This window comes from Python bivittatus, unplaced genomic scaffold, assembly GCF_059951505.1.
Source record: "Python bivittatus isolate LINGU-HERP-01145 unplaced genomic scaffold, Pbiv_v1 ctg000480_np1212, whole genome shotgun sequence".
NCBI lineage: Eukaryota > Metazoa > Chordata > Lepidosauria > Squamata > Pythonidae > Python > Python bivittatus.
The window spans coordinates 62,873,134-62,893,681 of record NW_028277075.1 but is presented as its reverse complement, the minus strand read 5'-3'; the positions used below and the strand labels follow the sequence as shown (position 1 = coordinate 62,893,681).

The 20,548-nt window shown below is 39.1% G+C and overlaps 1 protein-coding gene across 1 annotated transcript in view; it reads left to right on the top strand.

Annotated features, from left to right (window-relative positions):
• Positions 1 to 3,110: 3,110 nt before the first annotated feature.
• The window catches only part of BRSK2 (BR serine/threonine kinase 2), a 437,463-nt gene continuing 420,025 nt past the window's right edge, over positions 3,111 to 20,548 (top strand). Inside the window, exon 1 of the mRNA XM_088145138.1 lies at positions 3,111 to 3,426. Within this exon, the coding sequence (XP_088001264.1) occupies positions 3,333 to 3,426 (94 nt within the window). The 5' untranslated portion in view covers positions 3,111 to 3,332. The remainder of the gene's footprint in view (positions 3,427 to 20,548) is intronic.

Genomic DNA, 20,548 nt, shown 5'->3' with positions numbered 1-20,548 from the left:
CAATTTGAAACAGAAGACTCTCATGATTGTACATCCTTCAAAGCTTCTCCATCTGCTTGCCTAGAAGCAATTCTTACTTGTCATCAGTGAATATAGAACCAAGTGGCCACACGTCCTACTTTACGAAGGACAGTCATCTATTTGAAGGCATCATTTATTTCTAGGATTATCCAATCCAATTCTAGTTTAAGACAAACTTTAACAAAAGAGAGCAGGGTCTTGAAACTGAATGAGCAAAATACAACTAACCTAATATAAACTCCAGTAAGATAAAAATACAATATATCTCAGATTTAAATGACAATGATTTGTAAAGTGCATCTAATAACAATCATATCTGCAAATTATATTAATTCACCTCTTTTGATCTTTATTTTTGTGATGCAATATGATCTGGTTTCAGTCACATTATGAATGTCTTCTTGTAAATTTTTAAAAAGTAAATATACTATGAACAATTAGAACAAAATTAATAAAACCCAAGGCACTAGAGGATTAAGAATGGTCTATCTGCTATCCTAAAAAATATAAGGGACTGCATTTGGAATGGAAACCCATAAACAATGCCAGTGCTAACATTCTGTTCTGTTCTATGTGGCCATCAATCTCGCCTCGGTCAAAGGAGGCATGTGAGTTAAGGATGGCCACTAATTCCACAATCTCATATGTAAAGGATCTGAAGAGAAGTAATGTTTATTTTCAGTACTGAAAAGATTGCTTGTAATTATTCCTCCTCTTACATTATCCTTACTTTCTTACACCTTGGGTTGTTTCAAGGCGGATGTTGTATAAATATAGCAAATCAATAAATGTTTCCTATGACAGCAAAAATGCATCATGTCACATAATAGCTCATAAAAACTCTTTTTCAGTGGATGTCTTCAACCACAGACTGCACAGATGTTATCTGTCATCTCCTGTACTGAGCTGGAGATTGGGCTGAATGATCTAAATAGCCTCTTCTGATTCTGTCATTCCTTAGAGTGGGAGTGAGGAACCTATTTCCTCCTGTTATATAGTCAGACTACAATTCCCAGATTGGTTTAGGACAGCCTATACAGGAGGGCATCAGGTTTGAAATGATGGGGATGAATCATATCTAAGCTGTTGCTATCGTGTTTGAGCTGGAGTGAATAACATCTTTCACTTTCACATCGGCAAGTAATTTATAGTCATCAACTGATGAGCATGTTTCCAAAAAAACCTCTGGAAACTGATGATCATGTTTCCAAAGTCCCTTCGGAGGGCCTTGCAAGTGACTGAATGAAGTGCTCTGTGGAAAGCCAATATAAGCATACAGTAATAACAACAATAAAACAAATGGATAATTAGTTAATTCAGTATCTGGAAAAAAAACCCAGAGGAATAGAATCCAGGAGATGTCTAAGAAACTTTCCATTCCACCACCATGTGAAGTTGCTGAAATGATGAGAACAACACTACAGTGAGAGAAAGGAACTGAGAGGTAGAGTGAGATGAGAGTTCCCATGTGGCCTAGAAGCTCTACCAAGCTGAAGTGTGTCAGGAGAGAAGACCAGATTTATTGCAATTTTGCATACATTGCAGCAGAATTGGTAATAAATCAGCTCAGCTCCCGGACTCCACTGACATACTGTGAAAGGGCAGGACTGCTGCTGGTTCCAAGCTGTAGCAAAGAGGCCATGTGGAAGTGCTCTTACAGAACCCTAAACACTGCTTTAGGTTAGTGGGCAGGATCTGGACTGACCTCCCTTAGAGTGGAGATCCATAACCTTAGAGCAAAGCTGAGAAGTTCTTGTCCCAGGTAACCTTTCATTTTAATTGAAGAACGGTGCTAATGATGAGGAACTTGAAGGAAGATCACAGAAGATTTAGAAGTTCATGCATATCATATGGGACAGGACTATCCTAGACTATATTCAAAATTGGAAAGCAGTTTTTTCTTCAGATACATGAAGATCATCTAACAACACCAGTTCCTTGTTTCAGTCTATAGCTTGTACTGCTTCTCTTCAGTTTTAATTATTAGGGTTTTTAAAAAAATGTTTTAAATACAATATGGAATGTAAGAGGCTGTTGTTTGAATTGCTTAAGTATAAAGAGCAACATGGTGCCTTATATCAATATTCCATTTTAAAATCATCATTCTGTCATTGGGGGAGTGTTAATTTAGAGCATGCAACCAAAATAATGTTGAAGATCACACTGGCTTCTTGCAAAAGCCCCCCTTTCAGAAGAACTTAGTGCTAAGAATTTGTCATTCAGATAAAAAGGCATGTCTCCCCTCCAGCTGAGTTCAACTCCTAGTAACTTTATGGCCACATTTATGGGGTTTTCTTTACAATATGAAAGTGAGTCCCCCCCCCCCACTTCCCAGTTTGGGGTTTCCTGGTGATCTCCCATCCATTTACTAACAAGGTCTGACCCTGCTTAGGTTTGGCTTTTGTTTTTGTTTTTTTGTAGATTAGCCCCCCCCCCCCCCCGAAATTCATTACAAGCCAACTCTACTTTGTGACTCTCTTCTTACAGGACTTACTTCCATTAAAAAAAAAAAAACCCTTAGTATTTATCCCTCCAGTTTGATTTTCTTCTCCCTCCCAGGGAGTGATTTTTATGTCCCAGCCTGAGCATCATTTCAGCATGAGTGGGACGGATGACCGGCAGTGGCTTCCTGGGTCCATCAGATACAGAGCATGGAGCTGTCCTGCTATGCAGACAAAGTTTTAAACAGGGCAGAGTTTTGAAATGGGATTAACCACTGTCCTGATGAGGCGAATCCCCTCACCGTTTGATGGCTGTTGCCATTGGTTATGTGATGCTCGGCATCAGGCAGGAGCAGCAGCCGCGGCTGATGCTAATGGATAAGAAAAGGTAGTGGATGGAGGGGAGGGGAGGGGAGGGGAGGGGAGGGGAGGGGAGGGGAGGCAAGCTGAGGTGCTGTCAGGGATTGGTTGCGCCTAATGTCAGTCGGAGCTATGGGCCTCAGCGCTTCCGCTGCTCCAGCTCCCCCTGAGCAGCTCCTAGAGCGAACTAAGGCGTGCGAGTGCTGAGAACCGGCACCATGCTTCTGATGCTCAGAGATTTCCCCCACCCCTGAGCCCCGGCTGAGAACTGTTCCTGGGCATCCGCTCCTTGGGAGGACAGAGAGGAGGAGACGCGGGGCGGAAAGCAAGAGTTAATCTTCAGCCAAGTGGACGAGGATCAGCAAAAGAGTCAGAAAGAGGGAGAGAGCGGGCGCTTTCCTTGCACAGCGGCCAGGTCGGAATTTAAGGAATCAGCACCGAGAAAGAGCCCAGAGCCTCCCCAAGCGGGGTACAAGGCGCAGCATCGCAGCACTGACCAGCCAGGTAGAAATGTCATCAACTGGCAAAGAAGGCAGCGGAGCTCAACACGCGCAATATGTTGGACCCTACCGCTTGGAGAAAACGCTGGGCAAAGGGCAGACAGGTGGGTTCCTCGGCAGCCGCCGCCGCCGCCGCCGCAACCCGGAGAGAAGGTGGCAGGCAGTTGCTGACATGACGGAGATGGGAGAGTCCGACCTCGCGGGTCCCTCCGTGTCTTGTTGCTGTGGCATCTGCTGTCAGGGGGTTCCTTGCCGTGTGTTTTTTTGTTTGGGGTGATTTACATCTTGTTTTAAAGCTCGGCTTGCTTTGTGTGGATCACTCCTGGAAAGGGGTGGTGTTCTGATGACAGTCAAAGTGCCGGTGGGGAGGGGCTCATGGAAAGGGGGGGAGAGAAGAAAGATGCTCGGCTGCTGGTCAATTTTGCTTTGATTCGGTGCACGGCTTTCATTTCTTTTCTTAAAAAAAAAAAAAAAAGGAACCGTGGATCACCAAGAGGAGGAGGAGGAAACTGGGAGTCACCAGCAGTGTTTTATGACATCATGATTGAAAAGGGTGTAGTCTTGAAGGTGCAGTTGGTAGAGGTGTGGGGAATAGGAGAGAACACATAGAGTGCAATCTACGGCACCGTCTTTGTTGATTATTTGGAAGGCGACCAAAATGGGAGGGGGCGATCGATCACTAGGAAAAGCAAAAGAATTGCAGATCCTGCCCTGGATGTCTTATTTTGTTTTCCCACCACATATTTCTGCTGCTAGTGGAAGATTCCCCGTTCTGCAGTCAGATGCCAGAGATTTGTTGTTGTGGTTCCCTGAAAAGAACAATGGCAAGGAATATTAGCAGGAGGAAATGGAGTGTGGGGCATTAGCCGGGAGCAGGTGTGTTTGCCCTCAATGATATAATTAAATCCCCTTCAATGTATTCAGCCTTTGGACTTGCTGGTTCTCTGCACCGCTAGATGCACTTCAAGGACAGGCAAAGAGTAATGGCAAAGAAAGGGCCATGGCAAACACGGCAGATCTCTGCCTGCCAGATTTCCCATATTTTGTTCTCCATTTTTGGTAACAGGTCCAGTCGGCCTTCACGTTTGGCAATCTTTCCTGAGGGACCCCAGAGTAAATTTCAGCTTCTCTGAAGTAACATATTAAGAAAGAAAAAAGTAAAACAGACAGACAGACAGACAGACAGATAGATGGAAGATAGATAGATTCAGACATTCATATACCAAAATAGGTCTTTTTGGAGGCTTGTTGGTATTAAGAGTTGTTCATTATGGTGGGATGATAAGACATGGTGCATTGTGTTTTGCTCTTTAAAAAAAAAAAAAAGACAAATGAGCTTTGCCCATCTGCTGTCTAAAGGATTTAATAGGCGTTTCCACCTCCAGCTGCTGCCTCGGTTCGCCTGTTTTCCTGTTGCCCTGCATGGCAGCAGCTCTGCAGTCCCCGCAATTTTCTTGGGGACGGAGTTGAAATCCAGATCTTTCTCTGAAATAGGCCCTTCATCGTTTTCTGCATCGACGAAGTGCAGCCCTTCTACACACTCTTTTTCTTCCTCCCCTCTCACGCCCCATAGCAACTGCTGGTGGATCTTGTCGATGGGAAGGTTTAGGGGACCAGCGCTGCTTTAAAACGGAAAGCGACTTTTATTTGTTTGCATCTTGCTCCTTCTCATATTGCAGTAGCTTGAAAAGCAGCTCACCTTTATCCTCCACAAAGCTGAGGGCTAGATTTTTTTTTTAAATCCTGGCTCTCACCAATCTAATTCACTATGAAATAGATCTTGACGTGAATAACAGTGCTGAGGAACATTAAATTCCTGCCAAAATGATTGCAGTATGATGGCGCACCAATAAAAGCCCCGAATGCTGTTTCCGGAGGTGACCTCTTGCCCTTTGCTATGACCGTGGAAGAGGCCTTAAATCTATGAACTCAGTCTTATCCTCATTACTATGATTTTTGTCTGCTTCCATTTGAGGTCTTCCACTCTGCTCCCTCCCATAGAGTTTGAGTCATCTCGAAAGCAACTACCATAGCAGTATTTCAGACTGATGATTCTTCACATGTTTTGCCAGAAGTAAGTCCCTCTGAGTTCAGTGGGACTTGCAAGTAAGTAAAGGAGCACCAGATTGCAACCTATAGATCTAGATCATACTGTGGGCCATTATTCTGCTAAAGGGTTAACTGCAGTTTGTCCTCCCCCTTCCTTCACTAATCTTCCAATCTTCCTTCTGAGTGATTAGAGAGTGGGAGAGGAAGACAGGGGAGGAGGCAGTGCCTGTGTTCAGTGAGACTTTGCTGGTCTTTGAGGAACTGAATTAGAGCAAAATTGTTGTTTGTTATTTTACAGGAAATTGGAAATGAGCTTGTACTCTTCCAATTCAGATGGACACATATGTTCATCCAATGCAGTGATGCACAGATAAAATCTAAATGTTTTAAAAACCCATAAGAATTAGTATATTTGGGTTTCAATCTTATCCTCACTTGCTTGGGAGGTAGAACTACTGAAGTCAGTGGGACTTTCTTTTGAAAAAACCATGCACAGAATTGGAAATGTTTCCTTTCTCCCACATTCAACATGGATATAGTAAAAAATGATGGACAACAGCAATTTTCTTTCCTATTGTACTTAGAATTTTGGAAAGATTCAGTGGTACACAGCCAAACAATCCTGTTTTTGTCGGTCATTTCTAGATGCCTCAAAGGGAGAAGAGGGCATTAGTAAGCTTCTGGTAGGGAAAATTTGAACATATAGTTGTTCACTTGGATAATCTTGTGCTCAAGAGGCTGGCAATTCAATAAAGTTGTGCAGGCAGTCTGCAACTCAAGCACAACTGTATCATAGCAAGAAAGAAAAACGAGGCATGGAAAGTGCTTGCTGACACTTTTAAGATAATTTCATGAAATGTATCATGAATCCAAAGATATCCTATTATCTCTGTCCTCCTGTAATTTCAGATCTGTTTGTATGCTTTAGCCCTCCTCCCCACCCCTACTTCATTCCCCAAATGTTTCTGCTATGAAGTTCTTTATTTCAAGTTCAGGGCCATCCACCTCCTTTTCTCTAAAATATATTTTTGAAGATCAAAGCTGAAGGCTGGATTTGGGAAGGCAAGTGCTGGTCCCGGTCCCATTTGAACTTTGAACTTCTTTAGCCTCTCCATAGTTTTAAATGGTAGGTTTGTTCAATGAGCATGAAATAAAGCATTTTTACAGGCAAGAAGTCCAGATGCTGTATCTATGCAGCCATGGTGACATCTAGTCTATCTATGCAAAACTGACCTGGCAAATATTCTCAGGACAGGATACATTTCAGAGGTCTGAATGATGACAGTGCTAATTCTCCTTCGGAGCAGGGGAAGCAAAACTTGTCCCGTGGAGTCTGGCACATCAGGCCTGCAGCAAATGATTGATGTCACAAAGGGAGGATTATGGTCTCCTGGTTTCAAAAGCAAGAGGAGGGCACTGAGCAAAGGGCTGCAGGACATTTGCCTGCAGTCTTGCTGTAATATGGGCTGTGTGGCAAAAACTGGGGGAAGAAATTCTTAATAATGCAGTGTAAGAATTCCATGCATGTATAATTAAATTAGACTGCTGTAATAAGACAATTACCTCTTTGTTATTGTAGAAAGCAGAGTTCCAAAGGGTTGTGCTGTTGTTTTCTAAAACTTGATTTGCAGGGAATCCATTCAATGGGAGGAGAGGAGGAGATGCAAGAAATAGAGTGATAATATAATTTTACAAATATGATTATTAGATTATAAGGAAACATCTTGAAAATGTCGACACAAACAAATTGCTTTTAAAGGGATGAGCAAGCGATGGTTCACATTGGACTGAAATACTGTGGCATACTTAATTATAGGAGGTTTGCACTGTAATTAACAGTAATGAGCAAAAATGTACTGTTTTTGTGTTTGCAGTAACACACCAGGAAACATTTGTGCTTAGATAACAAATCCAATGTGACGACCAAAGCACAACAATTCAGAAGTATTATTCAAATGAAGCCAAATTGTCTTTAATTTGGCATGGATGATGTTTTATATGAAACTGATATTTCAGATATTTCTCATAATATGGTTTTATTTAAAGCTAGTAATAACTTTGTATTTTGTTTTCACTTGACTGATCTCTTTATACCGGTTTCAACACTCCACTTCTCAAATATTTTAAAGTCATATTTGGGGATATTGCACTCATTTTACATATCCTAACCTTAACATTGTATGACAGCATTATAGCAAGTTAATAGGACTGAATTGCATTCCATGATCCTTTAGTTGTTATTAACTGGGGTCATGATGAACTTCATAATTTTCCTTCCTAGTTGGATGTCTTTTCCTTTTCAGAAACAGTCTTCAAATTTTGGTGGCATTTTTTTTTCTTAAGAAAACATTTTAGTGAGTATAATTCAGGTTCTAAGCCTGAATTATACTGAAGCATATACTATTGAGTAATAGAATTTTGTTTCCATTCACAGAGCCAGATTTACTGTATAGTACAAAGACAAAATTGCTTTGGGTGTTTGACTCTGTATAATCTAGATCAAACTTTCCCAACTTAATTGAATTTCAACTATTATATTTGCTGGGAAGTCTGAAAACTGTAATCAAGCATACATGGAAGATAGCAGGTTGAGGAAGACTGGTCTAACCTTATCAGCGTGGTCTGAGACCTTTCTGTGTGATGTCACTGCTTTAGTCATACAGATGGCTTGCCTTTGCTGATACATGGAGCTGTGCTGACTTTCTCCTCTGTACTTTTCAACCTTTTAAATCATGGTATCCTAAAGTAATGTTTGGTAGGATTAAAAATAGGAGACATAGTTTCGTGGTCCCTCCAATCCCATAGAGCAACATTTTAGGCCCAAATTCAGTTGTTTTTCTATATAAGCACAGACCTTGGGAATGGAACTTGTTCTTAAACTGGGGACTACCTGTATTCAGACCAACCCTTTTGAATGGGTACCTCCTATTTGTGTTGGAATGCAACTCTTAAAATTTCTAGCATGGATAACTCCAATTCCCAGAATTCTCACTCATTTGGAAGGGTGCCCAGATTTGGAGGAACTGTTCCAAACAATGTAATATCAGTATGATTATTCAGAGAGGTTGCAAGGGGAGTGTTCTCAGTAAGTTACTGGTACTCAACCCAGTTATTCTTTCTGCAGTAAAAGAATGTAGTTTGGTGCCTGAATTAAAACCTGGAAGTGGTGATGTATGCAAAAAGGGCTAACAATTGAAACTTAGTAAAGATAAGGGTGGACATACTGGTGGTAGGTAAAGTGGAATTAGATTTGCTGCATCTTCTGGTGAACCAGAGTGCATAGCTTCACAGCTTGGAAATATTACAGGAGTCCTTGGTACTCTGGTATCAGTCATGGCCAGAAGAACTTCATCTAGTTATGTTTGGAGTTTCAGTGCAGGACTTTGGCCTCTGTGGTGAACTACTGTTAATCTTGAAAAAAATTAAGAAGCTTGCATCTGGCATAAATATATCTGCATGCAGACTGCCTATTCCCCTTTGCTCAGATATTAGAAGACTCTGCTCCTGTTTGCTTTGCTTTTGGTTTTGTCTGTATTAAAACAATATCTTATTATTCTGATTGAGTTATGAACTTGGACAGAAAATCCATCCATGTTTGGATTTTGAGTGGTTGGTTGGTTGGTTGGTTGGTTATTTATTTATTTATTTATTTATTTATTTATTTATTTATTTATTTATTTATAAATAATGTGCATGGACATGCAGCTTATGAGCGTCTATCTGTGGTCTAAAGTGGTCCTAATGAGAAATAGTTTTACATGTTCACATGCTGCTTTTGAAAAAGAAGACCTAATTCAGAAAGAAAGCCATGGCAGCCAGGAAAATTTACAGCCATGGTATCTATGAATCTTAATAGAATTTATTTCATTTAGACATGATTGAATATGTTTGTATATTGAAACACTGTGTGGTTTCAGAACAGTCTTAGAACTGAAACTCATCTCTTGCGAAAAGGGCAATTACCTAAGGGCCATGATGCTTGATTGGCTCCTGATGAGGTAGAGAAGCTGTATTTGGGCTGTAGAGCCAATAGGATACACTCCTCCATTTCCATATTTGAGTTTCATGAACTATTGACTCTTAGGAGCTACATTAGATTAGGAAAAATTGTTGGCGTCATATTTGGCACCTTGTAAGAAAGACAGAACCATCAATAGGTTCCCTCAAATAAGGAAAAATCAAGTCAGCTCTCGAAAAGCCTAGATGACTTGGAAATCACTGTGAATTTAACTAACTCCTTAAAGAAAGGAGAAGATAGACCTGCTTTTCAAAAGGACATTTTCAGTAGCAAGCAACCCTTCTGAAAGTTAGGAAAATTGTGATACATTTAGGCCAAATTCAGAAAATGTTTAAGAGTCGAAACTCCTGCCATTTCAGAAGGCCATAAAGTGCTAACTTTTTAAGAGTGCATTTGGAACTTAGAGCTTTAGTGTGGGTTGGTCTATGCAAGATATGTTTAATGATGTTTTAATGCTGTACTGTGGCTATGCCTAATGGTGTTTCAATGTTGTTTTGAAGATTTATATTAGAGTTTTGGGGGGTTATTTAGTCTTTTAGTTAAACTGCCAAGAATTTTGGGAATGGAAACACCATAATTTCAATAAATTAAATTAATAAATTTAAGTAATAGGAAATACAATTTGAAACTCAGAAGAACAAAACACAGACACACACAGACACAAACACACAAATAAACAATAAAAACATTTTTTGTCTTGTAGCAACTACTGAGACTGTTTTGAAATATGCAGGTCATTTGTGTGATTTTCTTTTGATAGGGTGTCACATAAAAGTAGAATCACACTATTTATATACTTGAATCTTAGCTTTTGCCAGGGTTAAATTTAAAAAATTAACTTTGCTACATTATTAAAATAAGTTTCCCCTGTATATTTTTTTCATTCAGCCAGTTTTTTATAAGTTGTAATTTAAATTAACAGTCATAAACTGAAGTGACTCAGAAGGTGATCCATAGTGACTAATATTTAAATGTCAGTTAATTTCACAAATAGTAATAACACATAGAAAACCTGAAGCAGAAACTGACTCTAGTTTGAGTATTGTTAAAAACACTGTGCATTAGAATAAGAAGAACAGTATATGTGGTTACATTTGAAGGACCAGTGCTGGTTTGGTGTAGTGGCAGAGGTGCTGGGCTAGAAACCAGAAGACTGTCAGATCTAGATCTCCCTTAGGTATCAAAGTTGGCTACCTACTCTCAGTCCAGTTCCCCTTGTTCTTGTGGGGAAAATAGGAGATGGGAGCATTAAGCTTGTACACAGCCTTGAGTTGATCAAAAATAAAAGTAGGATAAAAAACCAATAAATAATGTTTTCTTACCATGCTCTTGAGTTTGGGTTAATTTGGTTTGATATACTGCAAATTCAGCAGCTACAATGGATGTTTATACGTAAGCATGGTGATCTTGTACACTTAAATATGAAATGCTGAAATTTGAAGCAGTACAGGTAATTATTTATCATTTCTTCTGCTTCTGTCTCAAGATATTCCATGCTCATAGAGTTATAAATAGAATGGCATCATTCATATATAACTGTTATTATATTGGCAGACATAGGAAGGTATGAGCAGACTCAGGACAACCCTAGGGTTGCAGATGTCCAACATTTTTAAGATAAATCTTCTTGGGAATGTAGAGCATCCACTGACACATACTGTTGACTGACTAACTAGGCAAAAAATTAGAGTTGGATAGGAGGAAAATATAGAGTGGTGCAAAAAGGAGGAGGAACGGATATATAGGCATAAAAATGGATAAAATGAATATTCACATTGGTGGGTCACTTCCTGATTCACACAAAATAAACTGTTATAAAATGTTACCATGGTCTGAAATGAAGGCATAAGAGGATACATGATTTTTTAAAATATAATTGAGCAAGCTTCTCTATTACATCCACCAAAAATCCAAAAGGAAGCAAGGAAAACAAAATCAGGGAGCATAAAATAGCCAGAACAGCTCACTGAGGACTGAGCATGTTCATGGGCATGAATGTTAGCTGACAGGAAGGAAATCTAGACATGGGGAGGTAATGGAATGGTTTTAATCTTGAACCAAAGCACTTCTCACTGCATTAAGGCAATCTAAATCATACTGAAGTGTCATGACGTTATCAGTGGTGCTGACATTATATAACTGAGCGGAGGAGGAAGGAGATTGAAGTAGAAAAAAAAGTTTATGAAATCAGCCCATGCAGGTTACAGGAGAATTTTGAAAATCAGTCTTTTTTAGATGCTTCAGGAATTGTTGATTGAAAACTATGGTGACGTCATTAGCTTGGAGCAATATATAAAGACTGCTTACATTGGTAGTTCAGCAGAAAGAAGATGATAACTTCAGCAAGTCATTGTCAAGAAAAGACTATGTTTATTCCTGAAAATTGGCTCTGTAGCTCAGAGTCTCTGCAGTCAATTGATTGATCTGAGAGCCAGACGGCAAAATTAATCCTGAATGGTAGCAAGCAGAAGATACTGTTTTTCTACTGTGAAGCAAGAGCAAAGTCTAAATTTCTAGTATTTCTTTTTTGCATGGCAAAAAAGCATTAGGTTTACATCTGAGCAAAATGTCAGAATGGTAACTTATAAACATAAAAAGAACAACATAAACCAATGTTTTTCTTTCTTCATACACAACATTTTTATTACTGGGGACAAATGTTGCAGACACTCCATAAACAAAGAGTGCCCATCTTTTAATTGAGAATTTACATATATCATTGCTTGGCCAATTAAGACTGCATAATACCCTATTCCAATAAAGTGACCCATGATTCTAACTCATTTGATCATTGAATTCAAAATCTGTTCCTTACTTAGGACACTGAGAAGCAGATGCTAATTTTCTCAGTGTCATTTCTAATCTAAATCTATCTAATGATTTCTTCTCCTTTTCTGCAGCCTGATTCTTGTATATATCTGCTCACTGTTAAATATGTGCTTCCTCATTATTGATTTCTTATCTGATATGACATTGCTGGTTCGTCTGGTTAGTTGAGCATTTCTGGATTTTGATTTCATACGTGATGGCTCCAATCCAAAAAGCCATCAATGGAGCAGAGAGCTATGTGCTCATATACCCGTCAGACAGATAGCCAACTTTGATGTCAAACACCTGTTTGGGGGGAAAAATAGGGGCTTGAATTCAGTCATTCTCCCTAACAAAGTGATTGTTTTTTTTTCAAAGCTGATTGCATCAGACCATCTAGGTATCTGCCTGGTTACATTGTGCCATCCTTTTTATGGTGATTTTGTTTCAACTGATGGAATGGTTGTCCACATTCAGCCCTTGAGACTGGCATTTTCAGTTAATGGACCACAAGTAGAAAAGCTAGGAAAGAAGTTTATTTGTAAATCTGATCAGTCCATAGAAATGAATTTTTACTGTATCAGTTGGTTTCATTCCAGTAAAGTGATCCATTCATAAATGCCAATTTCTACATATATGTCAGGCCCAGCCCAAGAACAATGACAAGATGGTCCAGTCCAATATGGTTCCTTTATTAGCTCGCTCCCAATAGACAGAATCTCACCAGACTAAACCTATACCAAAGCAACTAGTGGATATACCCCACGAGACTCTAGGGAGGGTGTCCTCATCCTCATTGTCTTCCCACGTTCCTGCTGTGGACTGAGAAAGAGCTTGCTCTGGAATGTCTCCCCTCCCTCCTGATAACCTTGATCCTCCATTCCAGTAACTTCTTCACTCATGCCATCCATTACATCATGGCTTTTGTTATGCTGGATAACTAAACTGGTTTATTTCTACAAGTAAATCTTTAATTTTGTGTTTTTGTCTTTACTGTGAAACAGTTATTAAATGTAAGAATTCTTATCAGTATACGTACATATGAAGAATACTGTTGTTTCACTTATTTTACTATGGGTCTCTTGCTATTTGTTTATGAATCAGTAAGCTAATGCCTTTTAACATTATGAATAATTGATATGATATAATTGTAAATTATGACAATTTATCTACTTTTTGTTTTCAACTACTGAGTATCCAAAGGAGTATGGAAGAAATTCATATTTATTCGGAGCTTAAGGCCCACTGATTACATGTTATATCTTAGAATTAGTCTCAAGTGAGATATTTTCCTACTTCACAGAAGGTATGCAGGGCAGATGCATTATAATGCTTTTCCCCTCTCTTGAATAAGCAGTCTAACTAAAGCTACCACAGATCTAAAGCTACTCCATATCCTATGGAAGGATTCATTCCAAATTTATAGAAAGGCATGAGCTTAGCTACTTAACAAAAACTGAAACATTGAAAATATGCTATTTGGGGCAATAATTTTATTCTAAATGTCATAGTCAGATTCAGGATCTAATATTGCCCATGAACAAGTTCTATTTCTGTTCCCTTGTTATTTCCTATGTGCTCATATAGCAAAGGATAATTATTAAGACTGCAAGTGAAAAATAGGCCAAAACTAAAAATAAGTGTATAGAAATAGAAGTCTTAAATATACTAAGATTGAGCAGTTTCCTCAGTAATCATTTTTATGACATAGACATATATTACAAATCAGGGTGTTAAATGTCTTTGTTAAATTACTCCCTCCTCCCACCCTTTTTTCCTCACCATGACACTGTGAGGTGAGTGGAGCAGAGAGATAAGGATTGGCCCAAAGTCACCCAAATGAGCTTCTGTGGCTAAGGTTGGACTTGGACCTGGATCTTCCGGATCCTAGTGCAGCACTTCAACTACTGTGCCATGTTGACTCTCACTTGAATGCCTTAGTGATAGACCTAAAAAAGTAGATACAACATGTGTAAAATGTTGTATTACATCATAGGCCTGTGAAAAAGACAATAGTAGAGGTGCTATCCTGGAACTTCTCTAACTGGACATGTTCCATCATCAGTCACCATTATAAATTAGCGCAAAGCCTGCCAGATTATTCATACAAAATAGAATAAAATATAACTGGTGGCAATTGTAGGGATGATTAATCATTAGAATTCTAGGGAAAGAGTCTGAGACATACAGTTCTAGTCTGCAAGAATATATCTTGAACCAACAGACTTGAGCTGCTGGTTCTTTCAAACAAAAACTGATCTGGTAAGTGAGAAAAATGCCTGAGAAGGGTTGTCTGTTTTTATATCTTCATATATTCACAGGCAGAGATAGGATGATAGGTATGACTGTATTTTCAAGTGTTTTACTTTTTATTTATTTAAGATTCCAGAGGTTAGTTGGAAACTGTTTTCAGACAGCCATTTAGTAAATGTGCTTCTGGCTGCCTGCACAATTTATCAATAACTGTCTCCCTACTTCCTGAGGCTTGGCTATTTGTAAGACTACAGTTTTGCAGAAAAAAATATTCTTGGAAGTAAATAGGAAGATATGATCTTGAGTCCATTTCAATTCTGTGATCCATACTTACATAACAGACACTGGTTTTTGCAGGTTCATTTCAACACAACATGAAAACTCACATAAACCCAATTCTCTAGCCTGTTAATTAAAATTGCTTTTGACCAGTACATAGATGATGAAGGCTCATAGAGAGCCTATATGCTTACCGTGAAAAAGTGATAGACCTGGGTGATTACTAATGAGATGTTAATGGCTTGACCTTAGTGGAAGCTTTGTCCCTAAGGCAAGATTTTTAATTTAAAGGCAATACAATACATGCCTGATTCTAAATATGTCATCACATTTTTATATACATTGGCCAATCCAGCAGTATGAAAGGCAAGTCAATGATAATTCTATCCAGCTGAATGCTGATTAAAAAAAATCAGCTTGTTGTGATGTGCTGTCCCCAGGTTTGTAATAATTTTTCATTACCTCCTGTAAATGAATTCAAACTTGGTTGTCCTCCAGGATTCTGACATACCAAAGCAATTGTTGCATTTTTTCAAGCTCTTATCATGGAACAGTATTAGGGCCCATACCTGTACCATTGGTTGTGTGGGTGTTCAACAGGAAGACATAGCTGAGATGTGAATATAATTGTTCAATAGTTTCTCATAGGAGAATTTGACTCCTATGAAATTGGAATTTGAGAGAGGTCTTTGGGTTTCTCAAATTGTGCTTCTTGACCACACCTAACATTTTTTTTTAGAAGTATTTCCCTCCATAAACCATATGGTACCAGGAATTTTCATTTCTTAAAACCTGTCTACTTTGTAAAAGTTGAATGAAGTTTTTCCATTGGCCTCATTCTGTGCACATCAGAGTTTGGCAACATTCAGATCACTGAAACATACTGACCCCAAGACCCTTCTTAAATCTTCATTCTCATTGTTATGAGGACAACTACAGTATTAAATGTACACAAAATGAAATGGTTTTGTTACATGCCAATAGGGTTATACAACCCATGTAATTTATAGCTCTCATTGTAGTTTGACATAAGTGATGTGATGTAACACCAGAGAAGCAACTAAAATCTAAGCAACCAGTAAAAAAAAGTGTATTTTTTTCCTGCACAATTTCTATTATTTCTACCACTTTCTACCATTTCTCATATGGGAATAGGAAAAGTTATTATTTTAAATATGTCCTTTGTGCAAAGTAGTTTTTAAAGTTTTATATTATTAATGACATGTTAATGTCCTGCAGTAATAAAAAGTCCTTTCCGAGAATGAAGTCTTGAAGTATCCCTGTTGAGAACTCTTTGCCTTAATAATGGATAGGGACCTGAAAGCAGACTTAAAACTTGATTTGAGAAAGGGAAAGGAGGCAATTCTGAATTTGGAGAAGGGGAAGAGGCCCACATTTCACATTCTTGTGCTAGATATGTAATATTCTATCTCCTCCTCTCTGCTAGAGAGAGGCTATTTCATGCTGAGTGATGTTTGTCTGGAATTAGGCAAGATTTAGAATGCCAGTCTCCTGTTATCAAATGGTGCTTGGTTAAAACTATCCTTCCATCTGTCATCCTGGGTTTTTAGTTTGTTCATATTTCCTTTGTAGAGGAAGGCTGTTGCATGGGCTGAATTTACTCTGTGCTCTGTAGTGCTTCTAAGCATTGTGTTGGAGGGCAGCGTTGTGATAATAGAAGTCCAGTTCTAATCTCTCTTGGATAGAGAGGGTTTAACAGTGCCTTCAGCGTTGAGGGGCCTACCAGTTCTTAGCAATCTCTTAGCGCTCATTGGCACTACTGTTAAAATCTTTTTCTTTGCTCCTTCTCCCAGTTGCGCTTGGTTCTCATGAAGAAACACTTGCCCTGCCGATTCATGGCATGCAAGTCTGCCTTTTCCCTGGAAGTAGAGGGGCGGCTCCTGATAGGGGTGCTACCCCCTGCAGCAGCGGTCATATTAATTATAAGGAAGGACATCTGCCTATTGAAACGATCATTCTAGAGTTTGACCATTCTAGTACTTGATCGTTTTAAAGCTGTGGAGAAGAGCAAATGTGAGCACCGCACTGGTGGCCATTATTTCTCTTGTGCAGTGATACAGACTAGTCCTGTGGTTCTCAGTGTGCGGTGTGTGGATCCTCAGATCGTTTGCCACAATTCATAGGCCCGAACTGGCCTGACATTTTTGCCCTGCCTTTGCATGCATGCCAATAATCAATTGTTGAGACTGCTTCCCTGCCTTGGTCCCTGCCTCCCTGTGCATGCTGAAGTCAGCTAGTTGAGCGTACTGTATGTTTGCTGCCTCCACCTCAGCTCTCCATGCATGCCAACAATCAGCTGGCAAAAGTCTGCATGCAATTGCAACTCCTGCCTCCCTATGCATGCTGACAGCTTGTGACAGACCTCTCGCTGCTCTGCTTCCTGATGCACCCCCAACAATCAGCTGGTGACAGCTTGCTTGCCACCTCAGTCCCTGCCTCCCTGTGCATGCTGACAGTCAGCTGGTTGAGAGCATATTCACCTGCCTCCACCTTGCCTCCTCGTCCATGCCAGCAGTCAGCTGGCAAGAGCGTACTTGCCACCTTAACTCCTGCACCTCTGTGCATGCTGATAGCTAGTGAGAGCCCTTTTACTGCTTCTGCTTCCTGATCAACAATCAGTCCCTGCCTTCCCGTGCCCCAAGAGTAGAACAGTGGCTGAAAACTGGTTCCCTGAAGCATACAAGCGATAATACAAGTAGCAATACAAGTGCTAAATTTCAGAAAACTGACGATAGTGAACAATGCTGTTACCAACAGTAAGTCTGCACATTCTATGTCAATGATCTCATATAAGCCACTGAAAAAGAAAGGCGTAAATAGAAAATATGATGATGAATATCTAAAAATGGCATTTCATTTGAGATCTACCTATTCCTAACCCCTTAGTATGCAGATTTCTACTGAAGTACATTCTTGACCAGCAAGTTTGTGTTAACAGTTGTTATTACAAGTATAGGATACATAAAAATAATTTAAATGATAAATATTCATTTTGTTTATAAATACGTGTGTATGTGTGGCTGTAGATAGATAGACAAATGCAACACGTACTTTTAAAAGGCTTTTAAAATGGAACAGATAGGAAGACATAGATAGACAAAATTATAATCATCATCTAATTCACCAACAAATGTGAGCTCCCATGCTCTTAAAGATGAAAATGTGTCTGGGATTGGGGTGGGCTCCATTGGGTTGTCCCTGCATTTTATGAATGTTTAATAGCCCACAATTGCAGAAAAAAAATGGTTTGATCTGTCACTGAGGTAAAAATATTGAATACTTTAAATGTGAAAGAGGCAGTGTTGTTCAGTTAGCTCTTCAATTTACAAGCTGGCCTGCTTGGATGATATGCACGTTTATTAAGGCTGTGCAATTTTGGGGATTTAATCCTGAAGATGTACTTTAAGAATGTGTGGAAGCACAAATGTAGCATACTAGAACACATTAAAGCAGCTATGTCTTTTTTTCAGGATCATAGGATTGCTGGTGAGGGTTTTTATATGCTAAAACAAAACCAAAGAATACTAGGATTTCTACTTCTCCCTTAGCTAATTAAAATGCTGTTTGTATGTACATGGACTTCAATAAATTTAGGTGTTAGAAAGAAGCAGTTGTAAAGACTCAACTTCCTAGTTTCACAAATCTTTCAGGACTTTTGAAAGAATATTGGCCATTTACATTTTTGTTGTAGAGATTTTAAAGATCTGCTGCCACTCAGAATGATAAATCAATATAAGGCAACTTCATACTAATTTTTGTTGCTACTATGGCACTTCAGATGGTAAACATGACAGTGACAAATGCCATCTGATTCATTATATTTCATGTTTCACTGTAAGATTTAAGCCATGGGTTTGCCAACCATTCCCCAACTTCAGTCAAGAATGCATAGATAAAAGAAAGAGAAAATATGTTCATGGTCTATATTAACCATCAAACTCTGGAGAGTCTTTAGAGCCTGATTTAGATTGTTCTGTCAATGCTGTCAGATCTAATTTGGACCAGTTGGTATTAGTTAGTTTAAGCTGTCCTGGCATCCTTTTTTTTTTTGCTAATATTCAAAATTATGTCTTTTAACTGTTGGTTTTCTTCATGAGGGATGGGCCTTATGTACTTGTTATAAGGATTCAATTCATGATATAAATCCCTGTTAATAAATGTTTTTTCAGGGCATTCAAATGTATTCTGTCTTTAATATCTATTGTCCGATAAGGATGATGTGATCTCATTAAATGAGCTCTAACTATTGTTACATTGTCTGTAGAATCTGAATTAAAATGACTACTTGGTATTGATATGTTTAGTGTAGCACATAGTTTTAGCAATTTTGCCAGTGTTGTGTTTTGGTCTTTGACCACAATAATAAATGAATCTTTTAATGAGTATTTTGAAATGTTTTTATTGAACAGCTTCTCAATCACCCTCAACTTCATTAAAACCTTAGGGTGGGACAAGATAGAAAGTAAAAGGCTTTCTCATTAATGTACTATGCAGTGAGCAGCCTCTTTTTAACTCTAGTGGATTGTATAGCCCTTTGACAAATGCAGACTCAAGACTCATGTTCTCTTCTTGCCTCTCATATTTGCTATAACTTATTGCTAATGGGCTTGGAGAATTACCAAATAATTGTTGTTCTTGCTGGCAATGTACCTAGGACTGGGAGAGGAGAAGATTTGAAAGCTTGATGTAAATATTTGATTTTTACTGTTCGTTGAGCCACATCTGTTGTCCCACAACAGTGAATGAGAATGCAGGTGATTTCCTTCTGGCTACCACTCAATGGGGAGGAATGAATTGTAGTTCTAGAACTCAGTGCAGTCAGGACGAATGCATAGCTATTGTCAAAGGGGCAAGGAAAAAGCAACAAAGCTGCCCCTTTACTTGTCAAGGTTTTATGCATGGTCCAGAAAGTGCATGTGATGGGAAATGCAATGGGAGTCTCCTCGCCCTGATGGGATTCCCTAACTGATTTCTCAAGCTGGATTTCCATCACTCACAAAATGCTGGAAGCTGTGGAAACAAAAATCTGTGTGCAGAGTGAGATTCTGAGAGAACAAGAAGGAATTTGGTACCCTGGCAATTGTATAAAGTCCTTTCCTAAAGAAGGCCATTAAGGAGCAATGAGATCTCTCTGGTTTTGTGTGTGGATGAGTATGTATGTCTCTCTAGGTGTGCCTGAGAAAGCTTAGTATTATATTCAGTCTTGGCAAGGGCATACTTTATAACCCAGTTAAGTATAGATGGAAGGGCCATAGCCACGAGCTAAGTAGCATTTGAGAATCTTTATGCTTTGCAGGTCCCAGCTGATAAAATTGAATTTCTAGGAAGGAAGGAAGGAAGGAAGGAAGGAAGGAAGGAAGGAAGGAAGGAAGGAAGGAAGGAAGGAAGGAAGGAAGGAAGGAAGGAAGGAAGGAAGGAAGGAAGGAAGGAAGGAAGGAAGGAAGGAAGGAAGGAAGGAAGGAAGGAAGGAAGGAAGGAAGGAAGGAAGGAAGGAAATCTGAAATAAGTAGCCTGACTTCATTTCAGCCATAACAGTTTACAGTAATTGTGAATCTATCTCATGTTTTCTCTCACTCTCATATTCTGTTGATATTTTCTACAGCTTTTCAACCTACCTGCTCAAACACTCCAGATTCACAAGGGACATTGCTGAGTGGTGGTGACTGAATTTTGAAGTTGCATTAAACATAATACAGCTTTCTCCTTTTCTGCAATGGGTATCTTTCAGATGTCTTTGATTATGCAAGTTGTAGTTTAACATATTCAAAAAACAGGCTGGTCTAACATAAGATAATGTA